The 21486-nt window shown below is 27.7% G+C and overlaps 7 protein-coding genes across 10 annotated transcripts; 4 read left to right on the top strand and 3 right to left on the bottom strand.

Annotated features, from left to right (window-relative positions):
- Nucleotides 1-33: 33 nt before the first annotated feature.
- On the top strand, nucleotides 34-4793 carry twy (fas-binding factor 1 twitchy). Its single transcript, XM_012286399.2, has 13 exons — nucleotides 34-234; nucleotides 341-527; nucleotides 821-1467; nucleotides 1634-2134; nucleotides 2229-2449; nucleotides 2523-2685; nucleotides 2897-3188; nucleotides 3308-3540; nucleotides 3694-3837; nucleotides 3942-4106; nucleotides 4192-4349; nucleotides 4444-4576; nucleotides 4650-4793. Exons 2-13 carry the CDS (start codon nucleotides 341-343, stop codon nucleotides 4737-4739), a joined length of 2934 nt encoding a protein of 977 aa, XP_012141789.2. The 5' UTR covers nucleotides 34-234; the 3' UTR covers nucleotides 4740-4793.
- LOC100877169 (uncharacterized) lies at nucleotides 4586-6094 on the bottom strand. Of its 2 annotated transcripts, XM_076535247.1 has the most exons (7): nucleotides 5943-6094; nucleotides 5731-5864; nucleotides 5523-5655; nucleotides 5332-5455; nucleotides 5126-5255; nucleotides 4967-4982; nucleotides 4586-4878 (listed from the first exon to the last, which is right to left on the bottom strand). In XM_076535247.1, coding segments are annotated over exons 2-7 (537 nt in total). In that variant the 5' UTR covers nucleotide 5864; nucleotides 5943-6094; the 3' UTR covers nucleotides 4586-4877. The 2 variants fall into 2 exon arrangements, with proteins under 2 accessions (XP_076391362.1, XP_012141788.1); XM_012286398.2 differs by lacking the exon at nucleotides 4967-4982 and having other exon boundaries at nucleotides 5943-6092.
- Nucleotides 6095-6137: 43 nt separating this feature from the next.
- Nucleotides 6138-7605, top strand: EMC8-9 (ER membrane protein complex subunit 8/9). Its single transcript, XM_076535681.1, has 6 exons — nucleotides 6138-6488; nucleotides 6759-6835; nucleotides 6918-7028; nucleotides 7187-7196; nucleotides 7250-7344; nucleotides 7434-7605. Exons 1-6 carry the CDS (start codon nucleotides 6279-6281, stop codon nucleotides 7603-7605), a joined length of 675 nt encoding a protein of 224 aa, XP_076391796.1. The 5' UTR covers nucleotides 6138-6278.
- Nucleotides 7606-11070: 3465 nt separating this feature from the next.
- On the top strand, nucleotides 11071-19372 carry Las (lipoyl synthase, mitochondrial). 2 transcript variants are annotated; one of them, XM_076535244.1, is made up of 6 exons: nucleotides 11071-11213; nucleotides 17488-17749; nucleotides 18172-18328; nucleotides 18395-18452; nucleotides 18547-18702; nucleotides 18781-19372. In XM_076535244.1, the coding sequence occupies exons 1-6, from the start codon at nucleotides 11071-11073 to the stop codon at nucleotides 19136-19138; spliced, it is 1134 nt and encodes a 377-aa protein (XP_076391359.1). In that variant the 3' UTR covers nucleotides 19139-19372. The 2 variants fall into 2 exon arrangements, with proteins under 2 accessions (XP_076391359.1, XP_003703828.3); XM_003703780.3 differs by lacking the exon at nucleotides 11071-11213 and adding an exon at nucleotides 17273-17353 and having other exon boundaries at nucleotides 17444-17749.
- On the top strand, nucleotides 11251-13203 carry LOC100877398 (nuclear receptor 2C2-associated protein). Of its 2 annotated transcripts, none has more exons than XM_076535249.1 (3): nucleotides 11251-11615; nucleotides 11781-11871; nucleotides 11952-13203. In XM_076535249.1, exons 1-3 carry the CDS (start codon nucleotides 11578-11580, stop codon nucleotides 12246-12248), a joined length of 426 nt encoding a protein of 141 aa, XP_076391364.1. In that variant the 5' UTR covers nucleotides 11251-11577; the 3' UTR covers nucleotides 12249-13203. The 2 variants fall into 2 exon arrangements, with proteins under 2 accessions (XP_076391364.1, XP_003703758.1); XM_003703710.3 differs by having other exon boundaries at nucleotides 11475-11615; nucleotides 11970-13203.
- LOC100875972 (Sterol regulatory element binding protein) lies at nucleotides 12295-16871 on the bottom strand. The gene is made up of 8 exons (XM_003703779.3): nucleotides 16689-16871; nucleotides 15779-16369; nucleotides 15485-15716; nucleotides 15009-15400; nucleotides 14006-14938; nucleotides 13622-13929; nucleotides 13047-13202; nucleotides 12295-12975 (listed from the first exon to the last, which is right to left on the bottom strand). Exons 1-8 carry the CDS (start codon nucleotides 16786-16788, stop codon nucleotides 12622-12624), a joined length of 3066 nt encoding a protein of 1021 aa, XP_003703827.1. The 5' UTR covers nucleotides 16789-16871; the 3' UTR covers nucleotides 12295-12621.
- A 74-nt stretch (nucleotides 19373-19446) lies between the features above and the next one.
- Nucleotides 19447-21086, bottom strand: Prosalpha6 (Proteasome alpha6 subunit). Its single transcript, XM_012286404.2, has 5 exons — nucleotides 20937-21086; nucleotides 20404-20654; nucleotides 20095-20254; nucleotides 19805-20014; nucleotides 19447-19727 (listed from the first exon to the last, which is right to left on the bottom strand). Exons 1-5 carry the CDS (start codon nucleotides 20937-20939, stop codon nucleotides 19518-19520), a joined length of 834 nt encoding a protein of 277 aa, XP_012141794.1. The 5' UTR covers nucleotides 20940-21086; the 3' UTR covers nucleotides 19447-19517.
- Between the last annotated feature and the right edge of the window lie 400 nt (nucleotides 21087-21486).

The following is a 21486-nucleotide window of genomic DNA, read 5'->3' as shown; positions in this document are numbered from 1 at the left end:
TTAAACATTGATTCATTTTGTCGTTTCATCAATACTTACCACTATACTTAACATATATATTTATTTATTACTATATATTCTATCCAGCAGTTACCATGGAGACTGTTTACCTTATACCAAAACAATTTGAATGACATTGGTTATTAGTAGCAATGTTTACATTTTCAGTTATGCAATGAATGCATTCAAAAGAATTTAAAAATAATTAGATATCTGATCTATATTGTTTAAAAGGTATTTGTGCAATGAAATGCATGAATTAAGCAATTATATATACATAGAAATTACTATATACCTGTCTAAGATAATTATTTATTTAATTTTTGTCAATTTTACTTAGATGGTTGATCTTACTGGAACCTCAAGTACAAATTTAAAAATAATTGAAAAAACGTTAGAAGATATGGATAGTTTAGATATGGAATTATTTAACGAATCGTTTAAGAAATCAAAATCTGCTACAAGTATTGTTAAAGGTTCTCAAGTACAGATAGATGGGGAAATGAAAAAAAAAGTCATATTTAAAGGTGTTTATGTAGTTAAAATAAGAATAAAGTAAAAGTGAATTAGTAATGAGTATCATTACTAATGTAAATTTGAAAATCAATATTTTATTTGCAAAAAATATTAAATTGTTAATAAGATTTTTACTTATTAAAATAATTTTTAATATTATCTTTGTTATTATGTAAAAAACTTTTAAGTATTGTAGAAAATCTAAGCAGCTATATTTTATGTTTGCAATTTATGCATATGTAAATAAGTGTTAAAAGCTTGTTTCATATCATTATTCACAGATTATAATTTTATTTACATGCAGATTCTAATGAAGATAATTTGTTAAATGATCTACTATCTGATGAAGAAACTTCTATAAAAGAGAAGAAATCATTTTCATCCGATACCAAAAATAATTTGATAGAAGATTTATTTAAAATCAAAACACCAGTTCCATCTACAACAAGTACTAAATTAAGCAGTGAATTAGAATCAAAATATAATTTTAGCCAAGAAGATAATCAGTTATTTTCGCAGAAACAAAACAGTAAAACTGTTTCAAAGGGTATTTTTAATACATTGAAAAATGGATCAACTAAAGAGGAGAAGGTTGTACAGTTAACCAACACAGCTAAAAGCAAAGACGATATTTTAGCGAATTTAATTGATAAGTCAGATGGGATAGACAATAAATCAAGAAGGCCATCATTAAAAGAAACTTTATTTGAAAAAAAACCTTATTCATCTATCAGTACAGATTCTAGCATTCATAAGCAGACTAGGAAAGTGGAACCAGACACTATGGTACAATTTGTAAATTCTTTAAAACAACCAAAATCTCAAACTACTGGTCAAACAACTAAAACTTCTACACGAGAATCTAGAAGTGGCAGAAGGAATATAGAACTTGTAAATGATCCTCTTGGCTTATTATCAACTAGTTTACTACCAGAACAAAATCCTCAAATGGTAATTATATTTTATTATTCATGATATAAAAGAAACATGTATATACTAACTCTTTTGATCATTAATTCATACCTGCAGTATGTAAGTTTAAACTTTAAATGATAGTATTAATTACTTTGTGTTATAATATAAATGATATTTGCAATTTTTTAATTTTTTTTTTAAGACAATGAATGAAAATGTACCGACTAAAGATTTAGATATACAAAATACTAAAATAGAAGAAAATTTGCCAGAATGGTTAGGTGGTTCAACAAAATTGGAAGATAAAAAATTAGAAAAAAAGAAAGAAGAAACTGAAGAAATATCCACATTTAAGCAAAATACTGAAACTTCAGTAAATGATGGTACAGATTTAAAGATATCTGATCCAAGTAATGCAAAAGGGGTATCTGTTCATCCAAATTACCTTTCAATGTTATTTGATGCACAATTTAGTCAACAAACTGCACTTATCAATATGCAGCAGCAAGAACATGAACTGAAAACAGCAACAGTGCTTTCACAGCAAAATGAACAATTAACTAAGGTATCAAATGCTCAGTATACTACACTTCGTAATCAAGAAGAACAGTTTAATACTTTATTAAAATTACAAGTTGAAAGACAAGCTCTATTAGAAAAACAAATAAAAATGCAGCAAGAACGTATTGATCAATATATTCAAGTAAGGCTTATTGAATAAAATATGTTAAATTATTATAAAATAAGAAAAAGCATAAAAAGAAAATTCAAAAACTTTTATTTTTTGTCTCTTCAAGGCATTGATGGCACAGCCTATTTCTGTACCAAGCAATACATCAATTTATGGAAGTTGTGTGTCAGAAACAATTTGTAAAGATAAAGAATTTACAAACGAAAAAAAAGAAATGGAAGATATTATTACAAAATTACAAATGGAAAAATCAAAATTAGAAGCTTCACTATCCACTATAAATGAAAAGCATAATGATGAAATAACATTTCAAGCAGAGTTCTATCAGTATATATAATATAATTTTTTAGCCGTATTTATGTCATAGGTATAAGGTGAAGTAAAAAAATATCATTTTCAGGAGACAAATTGCATTTGTAAGAGAAGCATTGATGAAATCAGAAGAACAGACTAGGCAAGAAATAGAATGCTTGGAAGCAGATTACATGGCAAAATTAGAAAAAATAAAAGATGAAAAGCAGCAAGTAGAAAATCAATACAAAGAAGAAATTCATAATTTAAAGGTTACAGTGTTTGTATTTTACATAAATAGCACAGTATATGCATGTATATTAAAAATCATTGCAATTATAAATAACACATGTCAACTCTATTGTAATTATTATAATCATTTCTGTAATAATAGTTTGTTTCTTTTTACTGCTATATAAAATTATTTGCATAACTTCATTTACTCTATAAAAAAATGTATTTTTAAACTAAATATTTTAATAGAATGAACATGCTCAACATATAAAAGAATTATGCAATTTACATAATGAAAATATAAAGCTTCTACAAACGGAATATTCCAATATAATAGAAAGCATATCTAGAGCTAAAGAAATGGAAGATCGGGTGACAGAAACTATGACGAATCGAAAAAGTGATATAGAAGATATGTTGCAAAAGGCTAATTCTATTATTGAAACTATATTAGAAAACAAAGAAAAATTACAAATGAAAGACAATGAAATAATCGAATTTCGAGAACATACTTTAAAAATTCTTGAAGATAATATAAAAGGTATGCTGCACAAGTAACAAATAATATATTTTTGAAACATATAATCTAATCATAAATGAATACAATAAAATATACTATAATAAGTTCAGTTTTTAATTTAATTTTTGTAACTCTTACAGCTCAAAAGTTGGAGTTAAAAAATCAAAATAATATTTTGGAAGAGCATTATAATAAATTTGTTGAAACAACAGAGAAATGCAACTCGCGCCTTGTACAACTTATAACCGAGCTTCAAAAACAAAATGTACTAAGCAACCAATTACAAGAAATGCTCGTAAAAAAATCAGCTGATTTTTTACATGAACAAGAATTATTTGAAGAAAAAGTAAAGTGGGAAAAAAATTATTTACAGGTATATTAAAGTTATTAGTACTTCATACTTAATTTGTTAATTGTTTCCATGAGAGTTTATTCTCATTATCTCTAAAATCTTATATATCATATATTCCAGAATTACCTTCCCTTCATTTTAGTACATATGTACATACATATATAATGATTGCAGACATTGAAAGACTCTTGGAAGAAGGAACAAGAGAAACAACTGAAATTACTTGTAGAAGAGAAAGAACTAGTTGCAACAGAAAAAGCACAATTAGAAGTTTTAAGGAAACTCAAAAGTAACAATGATGAAGTTGACAATATAGAGGTATATAAATTATATAACATTATACAAATACAAAATAACAAAGTAATAAAAATGCATTAATATTTATTTAACAAAAAAAGTGATTTATATTATGATTGTTACAGTTGAAAGCTGCTATTAAAACTGCACAAGAAGCAACTGTTTGTGCTAACAGGGAAAAATTAAAATGGCAAGAAAAAATCAATGAACTCAATGTTCAGAAACAAGCTTTACAAGATAAAGAAAATCAGCTTATTTTACGCGCGAAAGAGCTTGAAAACTTTACTCAGGTAATTCTTATTATAATGATATCTATCACAATCTTATCACTGAATCATTAGTGTTTTAAAGAATTATTATTTGGAAATTTTATAGTTAGTTTTAATAAAAAAAGATGAAGGAATAAAAGCTTTGAAAGATGCAAAACATTTAGAAAATCAAAATAAGGAGAAGTTTAATCAATTACAAATGCAATTTAATGCATTAATAGAAAGGGAGAGAAAAACTGCCAGTGAAAAATATAATATTGCAAGGTATGTATTAATACATATTTGAATTTGTATATTAAGAAAATTCTGTTTGTAAAGGAAAATATTTAAAAATGAAACATAACTGTTTATTCAACAGAGATAGACTAGTGTCATTACCCTATGAACATGAAAAACCAGAAAGATGTAAAGATGCTTTATACTATTTTCAAAACGAAATATTATCTTTTTCTGATGTCCAGTCACAATCCCAAATTACTTCGGAATTAATGGTAAAAAAATTGTTTTGATTTCTTAAAAAATTTATTTATAAAAGTCCTATTGATTTAACACATTTTTTTACAGAATATAGATCCAAATTTAACTATGCTAACATTAGATATTAATGATGAAATCGACTCTATTAACAAATACACGCAAATATTTGACAGTTAATAGTTTTCTGTGTTAATACTGTACCAATAAAAATAAAAAAATGTAATTACAAAATATTATTTTTTTAATGCTATAATAACAAAATGTAATTCTCTTATTTAAAGTATACTTAGCACTCTTTAGATGTCCATATCCTCATCTATAAAAAAAAAATATGTTATTCACAAGTAATATTATAGAAAACTAAAAATTTTCAGAAATATACATTGATTTACTTATAACTTTACCATAAGTTAAATGTCCCTATAAGACAAGAAGACATATTTTAATAAAAACCAGTGGGTTTAAAATTTTATAATAATTAATATTAATCTTAACCATTTAATATATTTATATTTATTCATTTTAAAAAGTAGGAATATATTTTACTATTAAATTAAACTTACCACTAGCATTTAAGTAATATTCTTGCTTTAACTTATTCAATAAATCCACATTATTCTGTAATATTTGTATTTCCGCAATTAATGATTTTATTTTATGAAGTTCACTTCCTACAGAATTTGTACAAGATGTCTAAAAAGAAATATGCAAAACGTTGAACCTTTCAAAAATATTGCGATATAATACAATTAACAGAAAATAAACTTACAATATTATGAATAAGATTTACAGAATTCACATTATTTTCTTTGTTTTCATTATCAAAATTTTTATAAACATTTTGCAATTTATTTATGAAATCAATTCCTTCAGATAAAAGCATTATTGTTTGTCTATGAAAAAAAAAAATATTAAAAGTATTTTTCACCATTAAAGAATATTTTTATAAATTTATTATACCGATGATGATCATGAGAAACTGGCAATCCTGGAGTATTTTCTGAATTATGAATAAGTTTATATATTGAGTGCTTGTGTGCTGTCAAACGTTGAAGATTCTTATTAATATCTTCTTTACACTCATTCCTATCATCTATAATATATTTTATTAATAAATATATATTTTAAACTCATGTGACAGAAAGTTACTACATGTAAAGTTGCAAACCTTTCAGAGTCTGTAATGTTTCCATCAAATTATTATATTCTTCAACTTGACTATTTTCTACATTTGCAAAATGTTTTTCACGGACAGCTCTTCTTCTTTGTAGAAGCTCAATAACTTTTCCAACATTTTCCATTCTATAAAATTTTATAATTTATATTTATTGGGTAAATAAAAAGATAATAATACGTATCTAATAAGCATGAATTTCTTACTTTGAAAAATATATCGACTGTTAATCACAATAATTATTATTATACAAGATAATATTCAACAGGACACTTTTTTCAAACTTCAATTATCATAATAATATCACATAAACGCAGTAAACTGATATATCTATACAGCAGAGTATACAAATATTGAAAGTATAGATGTTGGAGCTAAATTCACACAGCATATACAACTAAGTTCACGCGACAGCAAACCATACTGATGCAGCGTCATTGCATATGTATTGTTGTTTAATTGTTCAATCGTTGTTCAAATTGTATATATGTGTCATATTGTACATGCATGCTCATTGATATCATAAATATACCTGCGTTAAAATGGCAGAAATATCATTTTCTAGTCGTGCATATTGCAAGATTATTTTGCATACAGCTAAATATCCTCATTGTGCAGTAAATGGATTATTGTTAGGCAAACAAATTAACAAAAGTGATGGCAAATCTGTTGAACTACGAATTGAAGATGCAATTCCGCTTTTTCATATTTGTCTTCATGTTTCACCCATGGCGGAAATCGCTTTAACTATGGTAAATATTTAAATACTTCAATGCAATAAAATCTTAAATAATAGAACAATGTAAATAGAATTTTTATATTATTAACAAATTTTGACAATTCCAAGTATGTAATGTAACTTATAAATTTAAGGCATGGAGATAGAAACATTGTGTAACACTTATATATTTTTCATTTGTTTTAAATTAATATTTAATCTATATTAATTTATAATAAAGGTCAATCATGAAGTTAATAATGTATAATTTTACTATATGATTTAAAAACAAAAATACTTTCAGATTGATCAGTATGCTATTACCAAAGGTTTAATAATTGCAGGATATTATTTTGCAAATGAAAATATATATGATATAAGGTAATTTAATATTTGTCCTCATGAAATATTTTAAGTATTATTTAATTTCATTAATTTCTTAATCAATTTTTTATCAATTTAGTGTAGATAAACCTGCTCATAGAATAGCAGACAAAATAGCAGAAAACACTGGCAATACTTTACTTGTTGCAGTAAGTGACACTTTGAAACTAAGAATATTTATGCATTTATGGTATATAGAAGTCTAATATTCATAGTAGTGTATGTTACTCTTATGTAGTTAATATGCAAATGAATATTAATATGCAAAAATAACAAAAATTATTAACTCAAATCAATAAATTTTAACTTACACTACTATGATTCTTAACTTGTATTATAAATTCACAGTATAGTTATTGTATTAAGTAAATTGTTTTAAACATCTCTATCATTATTTCTTTTTTTTATCAGGTAGAAAACAAAGAAATAACACTTAGTATGAATTCAAATCCTTTGAGAGTATTACAGTACATAGATGGCAAATGGAAACTTAAAGATATAACAGAGTAATTTATTTAAATCTTTTTTAAAAATATTAAAATTTTTAATGTCTTCACTGCTTTCATTAACCACAATACTTTTTTTATTTTTATAGTATATCTTATGACAAGGGAGTGATGCATACAGATGCATTATATTCTTTATTGAAAGCAGAACATTATAAAAATCTTATAGATTTTGATAATCATCTTGATGATATTTCTCTTAATTGGCAAAATCCCAAAATTGATAAGATTATAGATGAAACCATGGAAAAATACAAATAAGGATAATTAATTAAAACAGTTTTCTGTGAAATTATATCAAATCTTTTCAAGTGCATTTAGAAATGTTTAATGTAAATAAATTTATAAATAAAAATAGACTGTTAAAATCATTGTTTAAAAATCGTCATTTATTGCATTATATTACCATTGATGTGAATGTTGAATTTATTTAAGAAAAAGATAAGATTAATAGGATAAATATTAGTAGAAATATAAATTACGTTTTTTAAAAACTTACTACAAATAATATCACTATTTCAATTAAAATACATAAATTCACATCGACTCGACCGATCTGCAATGTATTAAATATTTCGATGAACGGCAACTATACCATACTAGTACAACTTATATAATATTATTAATATAATTAGAATACACTCAAAGGCAGCATATTCAACAATATACATATAGTATTAATTTTCAAAATCGTAATTTAATGTAAGTGCAATTGTTCTATTATACTATATCCAATTTTATAGTCGTAATCATTGGAATACTAAAATTTGGATAATATTTCTACAGAATGTGTTTATGTAATAAAGAAAAACTTCAAGAGGACCAGAACATATCGTGGAAACATAATATAGATATACTATGTACAAAAAACAAATATAGTGATATCTTACTACACATGTATATGGTCCTAAACAGTGCTGTAGTCAGTGATGTAAATAATTTATATAAAAGTAAGTTGCTGCCTGTAATCTGTTTTTTCACCTTGTTGCCAATTTTGATCATAAACACAGAAATGCAGATGGTAAACACCACTCAACTTTAACCCAGTGATGGTTAAATAAAGTATCTGCTGAAGACATTATACTAAGCAACATGTTCAGTGTTAAATCTGTACTGTCAATATTTTGATAAGCAGTGTATACATTTTATCATAATACTATTAAATATGCAGAAATGTACTGAAAAATATGCTGCATTCATAACTGTATAAAAAAGGTGAAATATATGATCAGTTAAAAAGGTTGAAAGAAAGCTATATAAGAAAAATAAATAGTTTTATTAATTAGTTAAAATCTTTGTAATGAATATTTAAAAAGTTAATATTATGTACAATAATAAATTAATTATTATATTTAAGGATTATTTTGAATTAGCTATTTCAACAGCTAATTGTTTAGCTTTCCTTATCCCAGCTAAATCTGATGCAGATAACAAATCACTTCTTTCATAAAATGACAGTAATGTATTGGCTGCAGAAATTATATCAGTTGGTTCAATGTTTTCTGGTGGAATGTTACTGTTCTCAATATTTTCTAAAACAAAAGGAAAAAACGTATAATTAATAGGTAAGTGAATATAAATTTGATCGTAAATTGTAAATATCATATTTCATTTAATGTTATTAAATATACATACTTTCTGCATTATCTTGAGCTACCATTGCGATCAACTCAGAATTTCTCGGTATATTTGATCTGCCGTTCATGTCTTCGCCTTTTGGGCCGATCCAAGATTGCACTGAATCCTCCTCAGCGTCTCGGTATTCGTCAACGTCACATGAATTGTTTAAAAGTTCCTCCTCGGTAGTACTTTCATCTAAATTTGTATTGATGTTCTCATAGTAGTGACTGGGTAATAATTTTTTCTAGCAATAAAAAATAATTTTATCAATTATGCAGGACCGCATTTATACTTTTGGAAGCTTTAGGCGCAATATCATAATGAAACTTCAAAAGAAAAAGGAACGTTTTACGATGTGATTTCGTAAAGAGTGGGGCTATAACTTACGCCTAATGCGCCTAATGATAAATGCGGCCTTGCACAGGTACAGTATTCCGAGAATCACTCACCCTTTACGAAACTTTCGAACTCTTCTTTAAAAAACTTAGTTTCTGGAGGATCTGTTGAACGTTTTTCGTCACATGCGGCGTACTGACGTATACTATATTTATTTTTCCAACGTGATAACCATCCTGTACTAGCGACGAATTTTGTTTCTATTCCCATATCTTTGTGCAGTTCCAATGCTTTTGCTAAAATGTAATCCTATTACTTTATACTTTGTTCAAATATATTTTGTACTTATTAATTATTTGCTAATCATTGCAAATAAAAAATGTAAGCATTACATTTTTCTTATTTTATGCTGAAGAAAATAGTCATGTTATAATATTGTTGAAATTAAAATAATGAATAATAACTTAAAAATAAATTATTTATTTAAATAAATTATTACGATAAGTTGTTAGTGACGACAATTAAACTGCTCTATAAATACTAGAAAGGGATTGTTTCAAATAAAATTGATAAATATAGTAGGCTTTCGTTATGTTGCCGTTTCCGTACGGACAACTGTACCCGTGAGGATACCGCGTACTGGATGTATAGATTATCGATGATGGATACTCGCAAGCATTGATGAATAGTCGATTTATCAATTTGAAAATTTTTGTATCTAGTTCTATATTTCTAAACTTTCAAATTGTCAAATTACTAAATTTTTAAATCCAATTGATTCCGACACCTTATCATAGCCCGTTGCGTGTACATCAGTGCCCGCGAGCTGTCCAATGGGCACTTGATCTGTCCATCATTATTGCAGTTTATGAGGATCCATAGAGACTGTCGCAATATTAAAGGAGAAAGCTTTTTGCCTAATTCAATATATTGCCAATTCCAAAAGTTTTCCGCTTCTATATCGTCATTCGTGACAATATAACAAGAGTCTATTGTACACATAAATGTCTTTTTACGTCTGCACAATCTGGTCCCGTAAATAGTTATGTCGGCCCTGACAGAAATAATATGTTTAATATAATTTTCATTTTACAAAACAATTTTTATACATATGCATAATAAAAGAAAAACTATAATTTTTAAGTCATACATTCACCGCTTAAAATTGAATTTGTGTTAAAAAATTTAGATAATATAGATTTATCAAACTTTATTTTTAAAAAGATAAAAAAATATAAAGTTTTAAGGATTATTTAACTTAACGATAAATTTAAATATATTTACCCATCACCAATGGTCCTGTCAAAGTGATTCCACTCTTTATCGTTCTGTCAAACCAAATAAACAATGCTTCGTCGAGTTGATCCAATGATGATACTCTTATCCGCTTCACACTATTAGTTAGTACATATGTATTTTCCATTTCCTCCAACTTAGATTCATTTTTTTTCCAGTTTCTCACTGTTCTAATAGGAATGCCATATTTCTCCGCGACCGCACGCACCGACCTTACAGTATTCAGTTCTTTTAAAATTTTTAATTTTTCTAAAATACTAACATTTTTTCTTTTTTTATTTGAAGGTTTACAGATACTGCTTTCCATGACTGTTTCCGTCGCTTTTAACTCGCTGTATTACTAGCAGTGCGGCTCGTGAATTTTTCGACGCTCCAACGTCGAAACATGATCTCCATGCGTTATAATGGTGGGAGAGTGACATTAGTGTGCGTGTAAATCCGTGTGAAGGGGAACTCGCTTAACGGGCCATATAAATGGAAGCCATACAGCGAGACTGCACTGTATTGAATTTTTTATTTGTATTCACGAGTTCAATATTAGGGTGCGTCTCCACTGAGCCGAACGTGAGCGAACGAGAGCGAAGGAACACGAACGAAACATATATGGCCGGACAAACGTATGTAGACAAATGATTTTTTTAATACGCTTAAATAATTCAGTGGATTAACATTGAATTAATTATATCAGGAAGATAAAAATGATAAATAGATTATGTTGACTAATTTAAGAACTAAATTCTAAATTTTTAAGTGATAAAATTTTCAAATTTTCGAGTTTCTTAATTTCAAATTCGTCATACTTCTACATTGAAAGAAATTTATAGTGGGGAAGCACATGTGACGTGAATCCTCTTGAATTGAGTCAAACTTAGTCACATTACGCCAAATGATCCTATTCTCTCGTGAAGGAAACAATATAACCAATATAAATTTAAGGTTAAAGTATATACATGCAAATTGTCAAATTATTTCTAGTTTATTATGACTTGCTTATTAACACAACATAAATTTGAATGCCGGTAAGCTATTGAAATTCAACTATACATTTTAAGTAATGAAATATGTAACAGTATATAAATTTCAATTTTATAGTAAAGATTTAATTATATCATTAACAAGAATGTATTACACAAGAAACATTATAAAAAATTTTGTTTAATAGCAAAGTAAAATTGTTTATGTAGCGTCAGTTCAGTTTTGAATAAAAATAATCGATCATATGGGAAAAATTATATGTTTGACAATTCTCCTGACACATGTTGGAACTCTGATGCGGTAAGGAAATGTATTTTCAACATTTTAGATCAATAAAGCAATAATGTTGTTCATTTTTTTGTACATCAGCATCTGTATAGTTTAAAAATATATTTCAGGGAACACCACAATGGATAATTATTAACTTTGAACAAGAATGTGAAGTAAATTCCTTTGAAATTGAATTTCAAGGAGGATTTGCTGGCAAAAATTGTCATCTAGAGATTGGTGATAAGGATACTGAGGTTTTTGAATTATTTTATCCTGAAGACACAAATACATTACAAAAATTTTATTTAAAGACACCTGCAAAAGCAAAATTGTTTAAATTTGTATTTAATGAAAGTACAGACTTCTTTGGTAGAATAATCATATATAAATTAGCTTTGTATTCATAACATAAATTTAACATACTTTTTAAATGAAATAAATAAAACTAAATACTACAAGTTTTATTTTTTATATTTGCAACAAATCAGATTAATATTATTAAAAATTATTGTACATTTTATTTCATAACTTATAAATAATTTCATCACTTATAACTGTTTTTAGAACAGATTGATATTTATGTAGTTTATATTACATATATATAATACATATAATGAAAATATATATATATATCTTACATTACAAAGCGCCTACATAAAAAATAATAAATAGTAAATTACAAAAATAGCTTAATGGAAGTGAATTCTGCATTGAAATTTATATACAATGATTTCATGAAGTATGTAATATCAAATGAATGATGCATTTTTATTCAATGCATCAGTTAGCAGAAATAGCAGGACCTAATTGTCGCATTAATTTATAACATTCTTGAAGCCTTTTTCTGTCACCAACTCTTTCAAGAGTTTTAGCAGCTTCTGCGAGCATACCGGCACGTTCGCCAGGAGAAGCCAATAATAAAGCAGGCAAATGTCGGCATGCTAAACATAAAGCTACTGCGTGTTCTCTTTCTCCGCTATATTGATCCTGAGAACGATCTTTTCCACAGATAATCGAGGAACGTGAATTTCGGTGATGTAAACTGCGATCTAATAAGACTTGAGTTTTTACTGGCGTTGCTCCTGCCATTATACGTGCGGTAGCTTCATAAAGAAATACTCGTGCCAATGTAGACTAAGAAAAGCATTACAATTAATAAATATTAATATGAAGAATAACCAAATACCGTAAACATTTACACTTACTGGAATATGTTGACACAACTGTCTCAAACAAGCTAAATCGCGTTGAAAACCGCCAAGTGATATATTTATATTGGATCTTTCTAAATCACCATCTAATTCTTGCCAAAATGTAGTTCGCATCTCAAGTAACCAATCACAAATCCACAATTGTGTAAGCTAGAAAGAATATAACGGTATATACATTATAAAGCTTTATAACATTTAGAATGTAAATATGTATACATGTGTATATATGGACACATTATATATATAAATATATATTATTCTATGGCGCTGACACCTGCCACAGGAGTTGCACTGTAGAAGTATTGCATAGTTATATTTCATGCAATGCAACTACAATGCACACTTGTAACAGGTAAGCAACTGCATAAATACATATTGAAACTATTATTACGTAGTTTCAACTTCATATTAATTACGTATAATTAATATGGACCATATATACAATTTATTATTTTACGCGCGTAAAACATTTTGCCTAACCCAATTACCGAATATTTATTTCAATTTTTAAAATTATAAAAGTAAAGAAAAATGTCAACTTTAAAATTTCAATAACTTATAAATCTTACCAAAACATTTTGCAATGATTGTTGCTTGCAATGATAATAAACTAGGCTTTGCTCTAGTAGTATTCCTGCTTGATCAATAAAACGCATTGAAACTGTTTTAGTAGTTGCTTTTGCTGCTTGCAAAGCATTTAAAACAATATATGGTAGTGGACTAATGTTACTATTATTATTACAAAGCTGATAATTTTTTTCATAAGGAAATTTGCTTTCAACTATATTCCATGCTTGGGAATCATCTTCCCTTAATCTCCAACATGCTGCTACATACATTACTGCTCCCCACCATAATCCAATTTCATCTTCACAGTCTGAAACATTAGATAAAATTATGACTTCTCTGAAAAGGATAAAATTTTGATAATAAATTCATTTTTGTGTACTTACGGGTAGCTGTAACTTTATTGGCACATACGAAACCAGTATCTACTCCAGCAGAAGACATAATAATTTGACCATATTCCAAGATTGATGATAAATGAGTGTCTCCTGCAGTACCAGTTAAAATACGTAAACAATGTCCAATTAAGTAATCTCTGTATGCACGTGATGCATATGACAGAGGATCAGCTTTACTACTCTGAGATGTAAATTCATTATCTGATTGTTCTCCATATTGCCATTTCTGAAATGCTAAAAATTTAGCACCTTCGTCGCTCATAATCCACTTGAACTTCGGTGGCACTGCGCATGATGAAAGTAGTGTTCGCGCTTTACCCAAATAATATTTATGAATAAATGGTAAAAGCGACTGTTTAAAACATAACGCAACATTGATATATATTTCTGCCAATAATGATTTTGGTATAGTTTCACCGGCGGCTTCAGCATAATTTACTGCAGAAAAGGCAAGATATAATGTTCCATTTTTTGAACCTTCCGATAAGCGTAAACAAAGCATATGTTGATAAATAGTGGCTATTTCCATAGCCGATATTTCTGCTTGTTGTCGTGTTGTTTTTTCAGAAAACCATTTATGAGTGTATAAAATCCATTTCCCAATCCATAACTTATGAAGAAGTTGCCTTATAATCTGCCACATAGTTGCAAGCCAAATTTCTGTACGTGACGATGGATATGGTCGACCTAAGAATTGCAAGCATTGATGCAAATCGCGACATGCTTGACTATACTCATTTTTTGATATATTAAATTCTGCTTGACGCCGCCATCGATGAAGTTCGAGGAATAATTTACTATCGGAAGTTAATATTGGATCGCCGTAAAGCAGTAATCTGCAAAGCCCACTGATCAGAAGTATAGCATTTGTTAACCACAAAAGTACATTACTCCAAATTGGATTCTCAGAATCTGATTGATCTAAAATGAAATTAATAATGTATAATATTATTTATTACGATTAATTTACACATATATCGCAATATTATACCTTGATAATTTAGAATTGTCCGACCGTCCAATTTCGTATTTGCATAATCAGAATTGAATCTTCCAACATTATTTATAAGAAGACCCAAGGGATTAAAAGCTAACAAAAGAAACATAAATCCACAAAGTGTAAGTCTGGTGTGGTCTCTCATGCCTTGGTTTGTAAGAACGGATGTAGAATGAATATTTTGTAGTATATCTGGATCATCTTTGATCGATGACGGAGATGGCGGAGATAACGGTGCTGGTGCTGGAGACAAAGATGATTCACTTGAATCTGATCTTGGTGGTGTAAGTTCACCACATACTAATAAATCGCGCAAATTTTGTCGTTGTGCCATTTTTAATGACATGTTTTCTGCTTTTAACTTTGCATTGGAATTCTGTAAAAATCTGCAATTTTCAAAATTAATTAATATTTTTATTATTTTATGATATATATGAAATGAAATTAATTAAAACTTCAAAATAATATACCTAATATAATCAATAGTCTTCCTTAAAATTGCTGATTTATTTAATTTAGCATCCACTCCAACAATAATATTTTTCAATTCAATAATTTTATCATTTATTGATGTTCTATAACGTCGTTCTATAGCATTATGGGCATTGCGTTTTACTTCTTTTACTTTTGGTACACCTACATGAGTATTTGTACTCAATCGATTGATCTGCACTTTGTCAGTATCTAATACAACAGGAATACCTAAGCAGAAATTGAAACATAATATATTTGACATACAATAATTCAAATAACTAAATTCTTACCAGTAGTTAAAACTGTTCCATTAGCAGTATTCACTAAGGTATGTATTTGATGTGGTACAGAAGCTGAAGTAACAGCTTGTGATCCTCTAGAATAAACAACTGATTCTGACTTAATAAGTTTAGCTGGCAAAAGTAACTGTCTTTGTTGGGTTACTGGTGCTATTGTTACTACTGGTGATGATTGAACATTGAAGTTTACATTCTGTGGAATAGCATATTGTGAACTAAATACTGTAGGTGTTGATGTAACAGATATTCTTTGTGTTCTATTTTTCATAGATGCTATGTCTTGGAGTGGAGGTTGCTGTTGTTGTTTTTGTTGTTGTGATGACACACAAGGAATTTGTTGTGTATTTTCTGGTATTGTTGAAGTTACTAATACATTTCCATTTGGTACAGATTTAATAATATTTGGATCTTTGAAATCTTGGAATTCTTTAAAATCTTTTAACTCTTCGCTACTGTTAAAGTTTAAAAAATCTAAACCTTCTGCATCCATAGCTAAAGGATCTTCCAATTGTGAGAGCAATGCATCATCGCTGAATAAGTTTTCATTTTGCAGCAATTCACTTTCGCAATTTGTAAGAAGATCTGAAAGTAAAATAGCAGAATGTAAATAATTATTTAAAATATGAATTACTATTATTATATCATTTGAAAGGTATTACTATTATTTTTTATGTTTTTATTTAAATATGATTTCAAAATACATAAACATAAATAATAAATATAATCATATTATTATTTATTAAAGAAATTTCTTAATTGTATATATTATTGAAATTGAAGAAACATATACTATAAATAATACTAAGTGTATTTGAAGGATATACAAAATTTAATGCAGGAGTGCAATGCGATTAAAATATGACAATACAATTTAATTTGATAAATATTATATGTAACATACCATCAATACCAGTTACTTCATTTAAATTGAAGCTATCATTTGACTGAAAGCTTGAAAAGTCAGTATCCTGTGTTGAAGACCATCTTCCAGGATCTGTCATTGTGACCTATTGTATACTAAATATTTATTTTCATTAAATAAATATAAAAGTTAAAACAAAATAACACGCTGATATGTCAAACGTAATAACTCACAAATTACGAACAATCACCCGACCTTTACAGCATCCAATCACAGAACTTCTGAAGATCGGATGATATTACGTCAGTGCGTGTTGCTAAACTAACAAAATTTAGTACACAATATGGGCAAAGAGGACATGTTTGAGGTGGACATGTTCTTATAAAGAAATAATATTATGAAATATCTTTTGTAAATTATTTCCTTGAGCTATTTATCTTATTCTTGAGTTTTGAAATTCTGTACTTAAAAAGAAATGGACTTAATAAATCTCTAATATTGTTCATTATATAATTGCATATAGTAACTTGTTTCTCTCCTACATAAATTGCGATAGTCTATGGTTACATATGACATAAAAAAGTTTTTCCTTTTTATCAAATTTTTATGTTACTTGAATGTTGATCTCCATGCAAATCATGTTTCAAGTTTTTTCTAAGTCAAGTCCATCAAAACTATTAGCTGTTTGCAATTTTCACTCAACGGTAAGTCATACTCAATGCGAACCTAAGCATCTTTTATACATTATTTTAATCATGCATAAAAAATATATGTTTGCTTATTTGTTATCAAAGCACTTACCATGTGTTCAAGAAAAAACATTTTCTCAAAAATTAAGGGATGGACCTGATTTCAAAGATTTTGTCGCTGGAGATTTCAAAGAATATGATGGAAAATTGAAATTAGAAAAAGGAGATAAATCTCGGTTAAGGTTACCACCATGGCTTAAAACTCAGATACCTGTGGGTAAAAATTATAGTAAATTAAAATCGCAACTAAGACAATTACGATTAAGTACTGTATGTGAAGAAGCACGTTGCCCCAATATTGGGGAATGCTGGGGAGGCGATACACATGGGACAGCAACTGCCACTATTATGGTTTGTACTGTTGTAGCAATACACTTTATTATTTTATATTTTAGTACTTTGAGATCAAGGATTATACACATATCTTTTATGCAACTTACAGTCCTTGTAGACACTCAGGATAGGTTACCAAAAATCACTCAGATCTCAAACTGCTAAATGTTGTATAGAAATGTGAAATTATTGTCATTTAGAACTGTAACACTTGCATGATCATTGATAGATCTTTTTATATCCAAGAATTAACTTTCAATGTATCAATTTTTAAGCAATTGAATAGTTGTAATGGCCATGCAAATGTCAAAACCTTTATTTATATGCAGTTATAACAAATATTTTGTCATGTACTCCTTCTGAATAACACTTCGATTTTATTTAAAAAGGTTAATTAATAGTATTATGAAAACGTAATAGTGGAAAAAAATTTAATATAGTTAATGGGAGACACATGTACCCGTGGTTGTCGTTTCTGTTCTGTAAAGACATCACGTACACCATTACCACTAGATCCAGAAGAACCAGTAAATACAGCAACAGCAATAACAGATTGGGGCTTGGATTATGTTGTACTTACATCTGTAGACAGAGATGGTTAGTAAATACTTTCACAATTTGTTATATAGAAAATTATGAATTTAGTATGATGTATTTTAACAGATCTAAGTGATGGTGGAGCTAATCATATTGCAGAAACAGTGAAAGAAATTAAAAAGAAGTACGTAAATTATTTGAATTTTTTACTGTTTGATTATAGTACTGAATACCTTTTGTAAATTGATATTAAACAAATTTGATATATATTTTTATAGGAGCAATATTTTAGTTGAATGTTTGATACCAGATTTTAGAGGAAATGAAGATTGTGTTGCAGTAATTGTTAATTCAAAGCTTGATGTGTTAGCCCATAATATTGAAACTGTTGAACGTTTAACTCCATTTGTTAGAGATAGACGAGCTCAATATAGGTAAGTTTGAGTGTTTACTTAATTCTTTATAATTGGTTTAATAAGCAAAAAAAACTTACACATTCGTATATTATTTAGACAGTCATTGAATGTCTTAAAAACAGCTAAAACATTAAATCCAGATTTAATTACAAAATCATCAATAATGTTGGGATTAGGAGAGACAGATGAAGAAGTTGAACAAACCATGAAAGATCTAAGAGATGTAGGTGTAGGTGCTTTAACACTTGGACAATACATGCAACCTACAAAAAGACATTTAAAAGTTATTGAATATGTTACACCTGAAAAATTTAAGAAATGGGAACAAGTAGGAAACGAACTAGGATTTTTATACACTGCTAGTGGTCCTTTAGTGCGTTCTTCATATAAAGCTGGAGAATTTTTCTTAACAAACATACTAAAAAAGCGTAAAAGTAACGAGACCGAGAAATAGTAAATATATTTATGAAAAATTGTTATGCAACGATTATCATGAAAGTGATTGTTCATGTATAATTTAGTATAAATTATTGTAAATCTGTGCATAAAAGGATATTTATGTGTTCATTGCTATGATTCAATTGAAAAATTATCCCCGTGTAAAACTGAAGTGTATTGTTGTTACATATGTATATATTATACACATGACATGTAAATAAACGTAAATATATTTAGATTATTAAACCAATTTTCATGACTCACTTTTCAATTAATAATATTTAAGCTTTAAGTTGAATGTGATAATTATAGTACAAATACAAATTTTAAGCACAAAATGCACATTCATTTTGTATGTACACATACAACACGGTATAAAATATATTACATTAATTTTAATCTGTTTCCATTGCAACCGCAGCTTGAGGATCTTGTGGACCTTCATCAGAAGGTGGAGGTTGTGGGGGTTTAGAATCTTGTTCAACATCTGGTTCAGTAGGTTTTCCACGTTTATCATCTTCAATTTGAGATAAATAAGTGGCTATTGCTTCTTCACCAAATATTGTAAAATCTGTGCCTTTTCCAACTATTGCAATAGAGACATTCTGCAATAAATATGTTAATACATTATTTCATTATAATACATATACAGTAACTAATAAATTTTCAAGAATAGTTTTACCTTAACAGATAAATCAACTTCATTAGGCAAAGTATCTCTTAATGCACGAAGACCATGTTTTATAAGTTCATCAAGATCACATGAAAGAAGTTCATTCAAATGTTTGTCCAAATATGTTCTAGCACTTTGAGAACGTGAACCTATAGCCATTGCTTTGCAATCAAAATAGTTTGATGAAGGACATGTTTGATATATATGTGGTCCTTGATCCTTTGAAAAAAGAATGGATGACACATTAAAAATAATTTCATTCTAGATAATTAACAATTGTCCATTTTATTATAACTTACATCATATCCAGCAATAAGTAAACCCACACCATATGGCCTTTTATCATATCTTTGAGTAGAAGTCTGCAGTTTATTTCCCAATGATGCAAGTAAACGACTCACAGGTAATACATCATCATGGGAATATTTATAGTTTAAACATTCAGTTCGCATATATCGACTATAATTAAATTAATAAAGAATTAAATAATTTTATTGTCATAAATAACAATGAAGATTCATATATGATTCTAAGGATATATAAGTAAGGAATGCATTGACCTGAACATAAGTTAAAACTGCAAATATGTTAAACTTTTTATAATGTACCTTAGCATTCTAGCATCAGCAGTTAAACCAGAAATAGAAATTCCCATATGTTTATCTATAGGAAACATTTTTTTCTGATGCGCTGAAAGTTCAGATGAAGCTCTTTTGAGTGCAATAAGAACAGCATGAGTTTTATTTTTAAGTCCAACTGTAGCTGATCCTAATTTTACAGCTTCCATCGCATATTCTACTTGATGTAAACGTCCTTGTGGACTCCAAACTGTAACATCACTATCATACTGGTTTCGAAACTGAAAATTTGATAAAATTTATTTTTCATTATATCTGAATATATTATTAATAAATTTAACAATTGAATTAGAAGATGGAGTATCAAGATGTAGTAATACAAAAAGTGCACGTTCAACTTCATACAAAAATTAAATGAAACAATCTTAATCAGAAGACTAGAAGTTTGAAGACATATAACCCTTCTTTAACAATGAATCAGTAATTTAATGCAAATTTTGTGATCATAATTGGAAATAACTAATACTATTTATACTTGTTTAAAAAGCATGTAAAATAAATACCATTGTCTAATATTGGATTGGTAAATAATGTAGACCTGCAAAATTATAATTTTCAAACACGAACTTTCAGAAAACAACTGTCATGCAGCGCAACAAGCGATTAAACAAACTATAGAAAGGAAACATTATAATCGACAAAAGCGCAATCTATTGGTGAACAAAATTTTAAATTTTAGTCTACAACTGATATGTTCATAACATTGAGCATATATACCCAGTGATTTTTTATTTTGTATAATTCTTGTATCATCAGTTATTCTACCTATTTACATATTTTTGTTCACCATATACATGACTGACCAAAAGCAAAAACTTTCGGTGAAAGTGACTCTACTGAAATTAGCCATGATATAAGATCTTTTATTGAATAAATTATAATTTCTGTTTAAATTATATTGAATTTATTTTTATCCATACACATCATTTTTTAACAAAACTAGTTTAAATTTAATGAGATTAATTGATTAAGTTATAAAAAAGAATAAATAAAATTTAATATCGAATAAGTTACATATCGATTATAATCGAATTTTGAGCCATAGTAGTTGAG

The sequence above is a fragment of the Megachile rotundata genome, chromosome 9 (genome assembly GCF_050947335.1).
Source record: "Megachile rotundata isolate GNS110a chromosome 9, iyMegRotu1, whole genome shotgun sequence".
NCBI lineage: Eukaryota > Metazoa > Arthropoda > Insecta > Hymenoptera > Megachilidae > Megachile > Megachile rotundata.
This window is presented reverse-complemented; position numbering and strand designations above follow the sequence as displayed.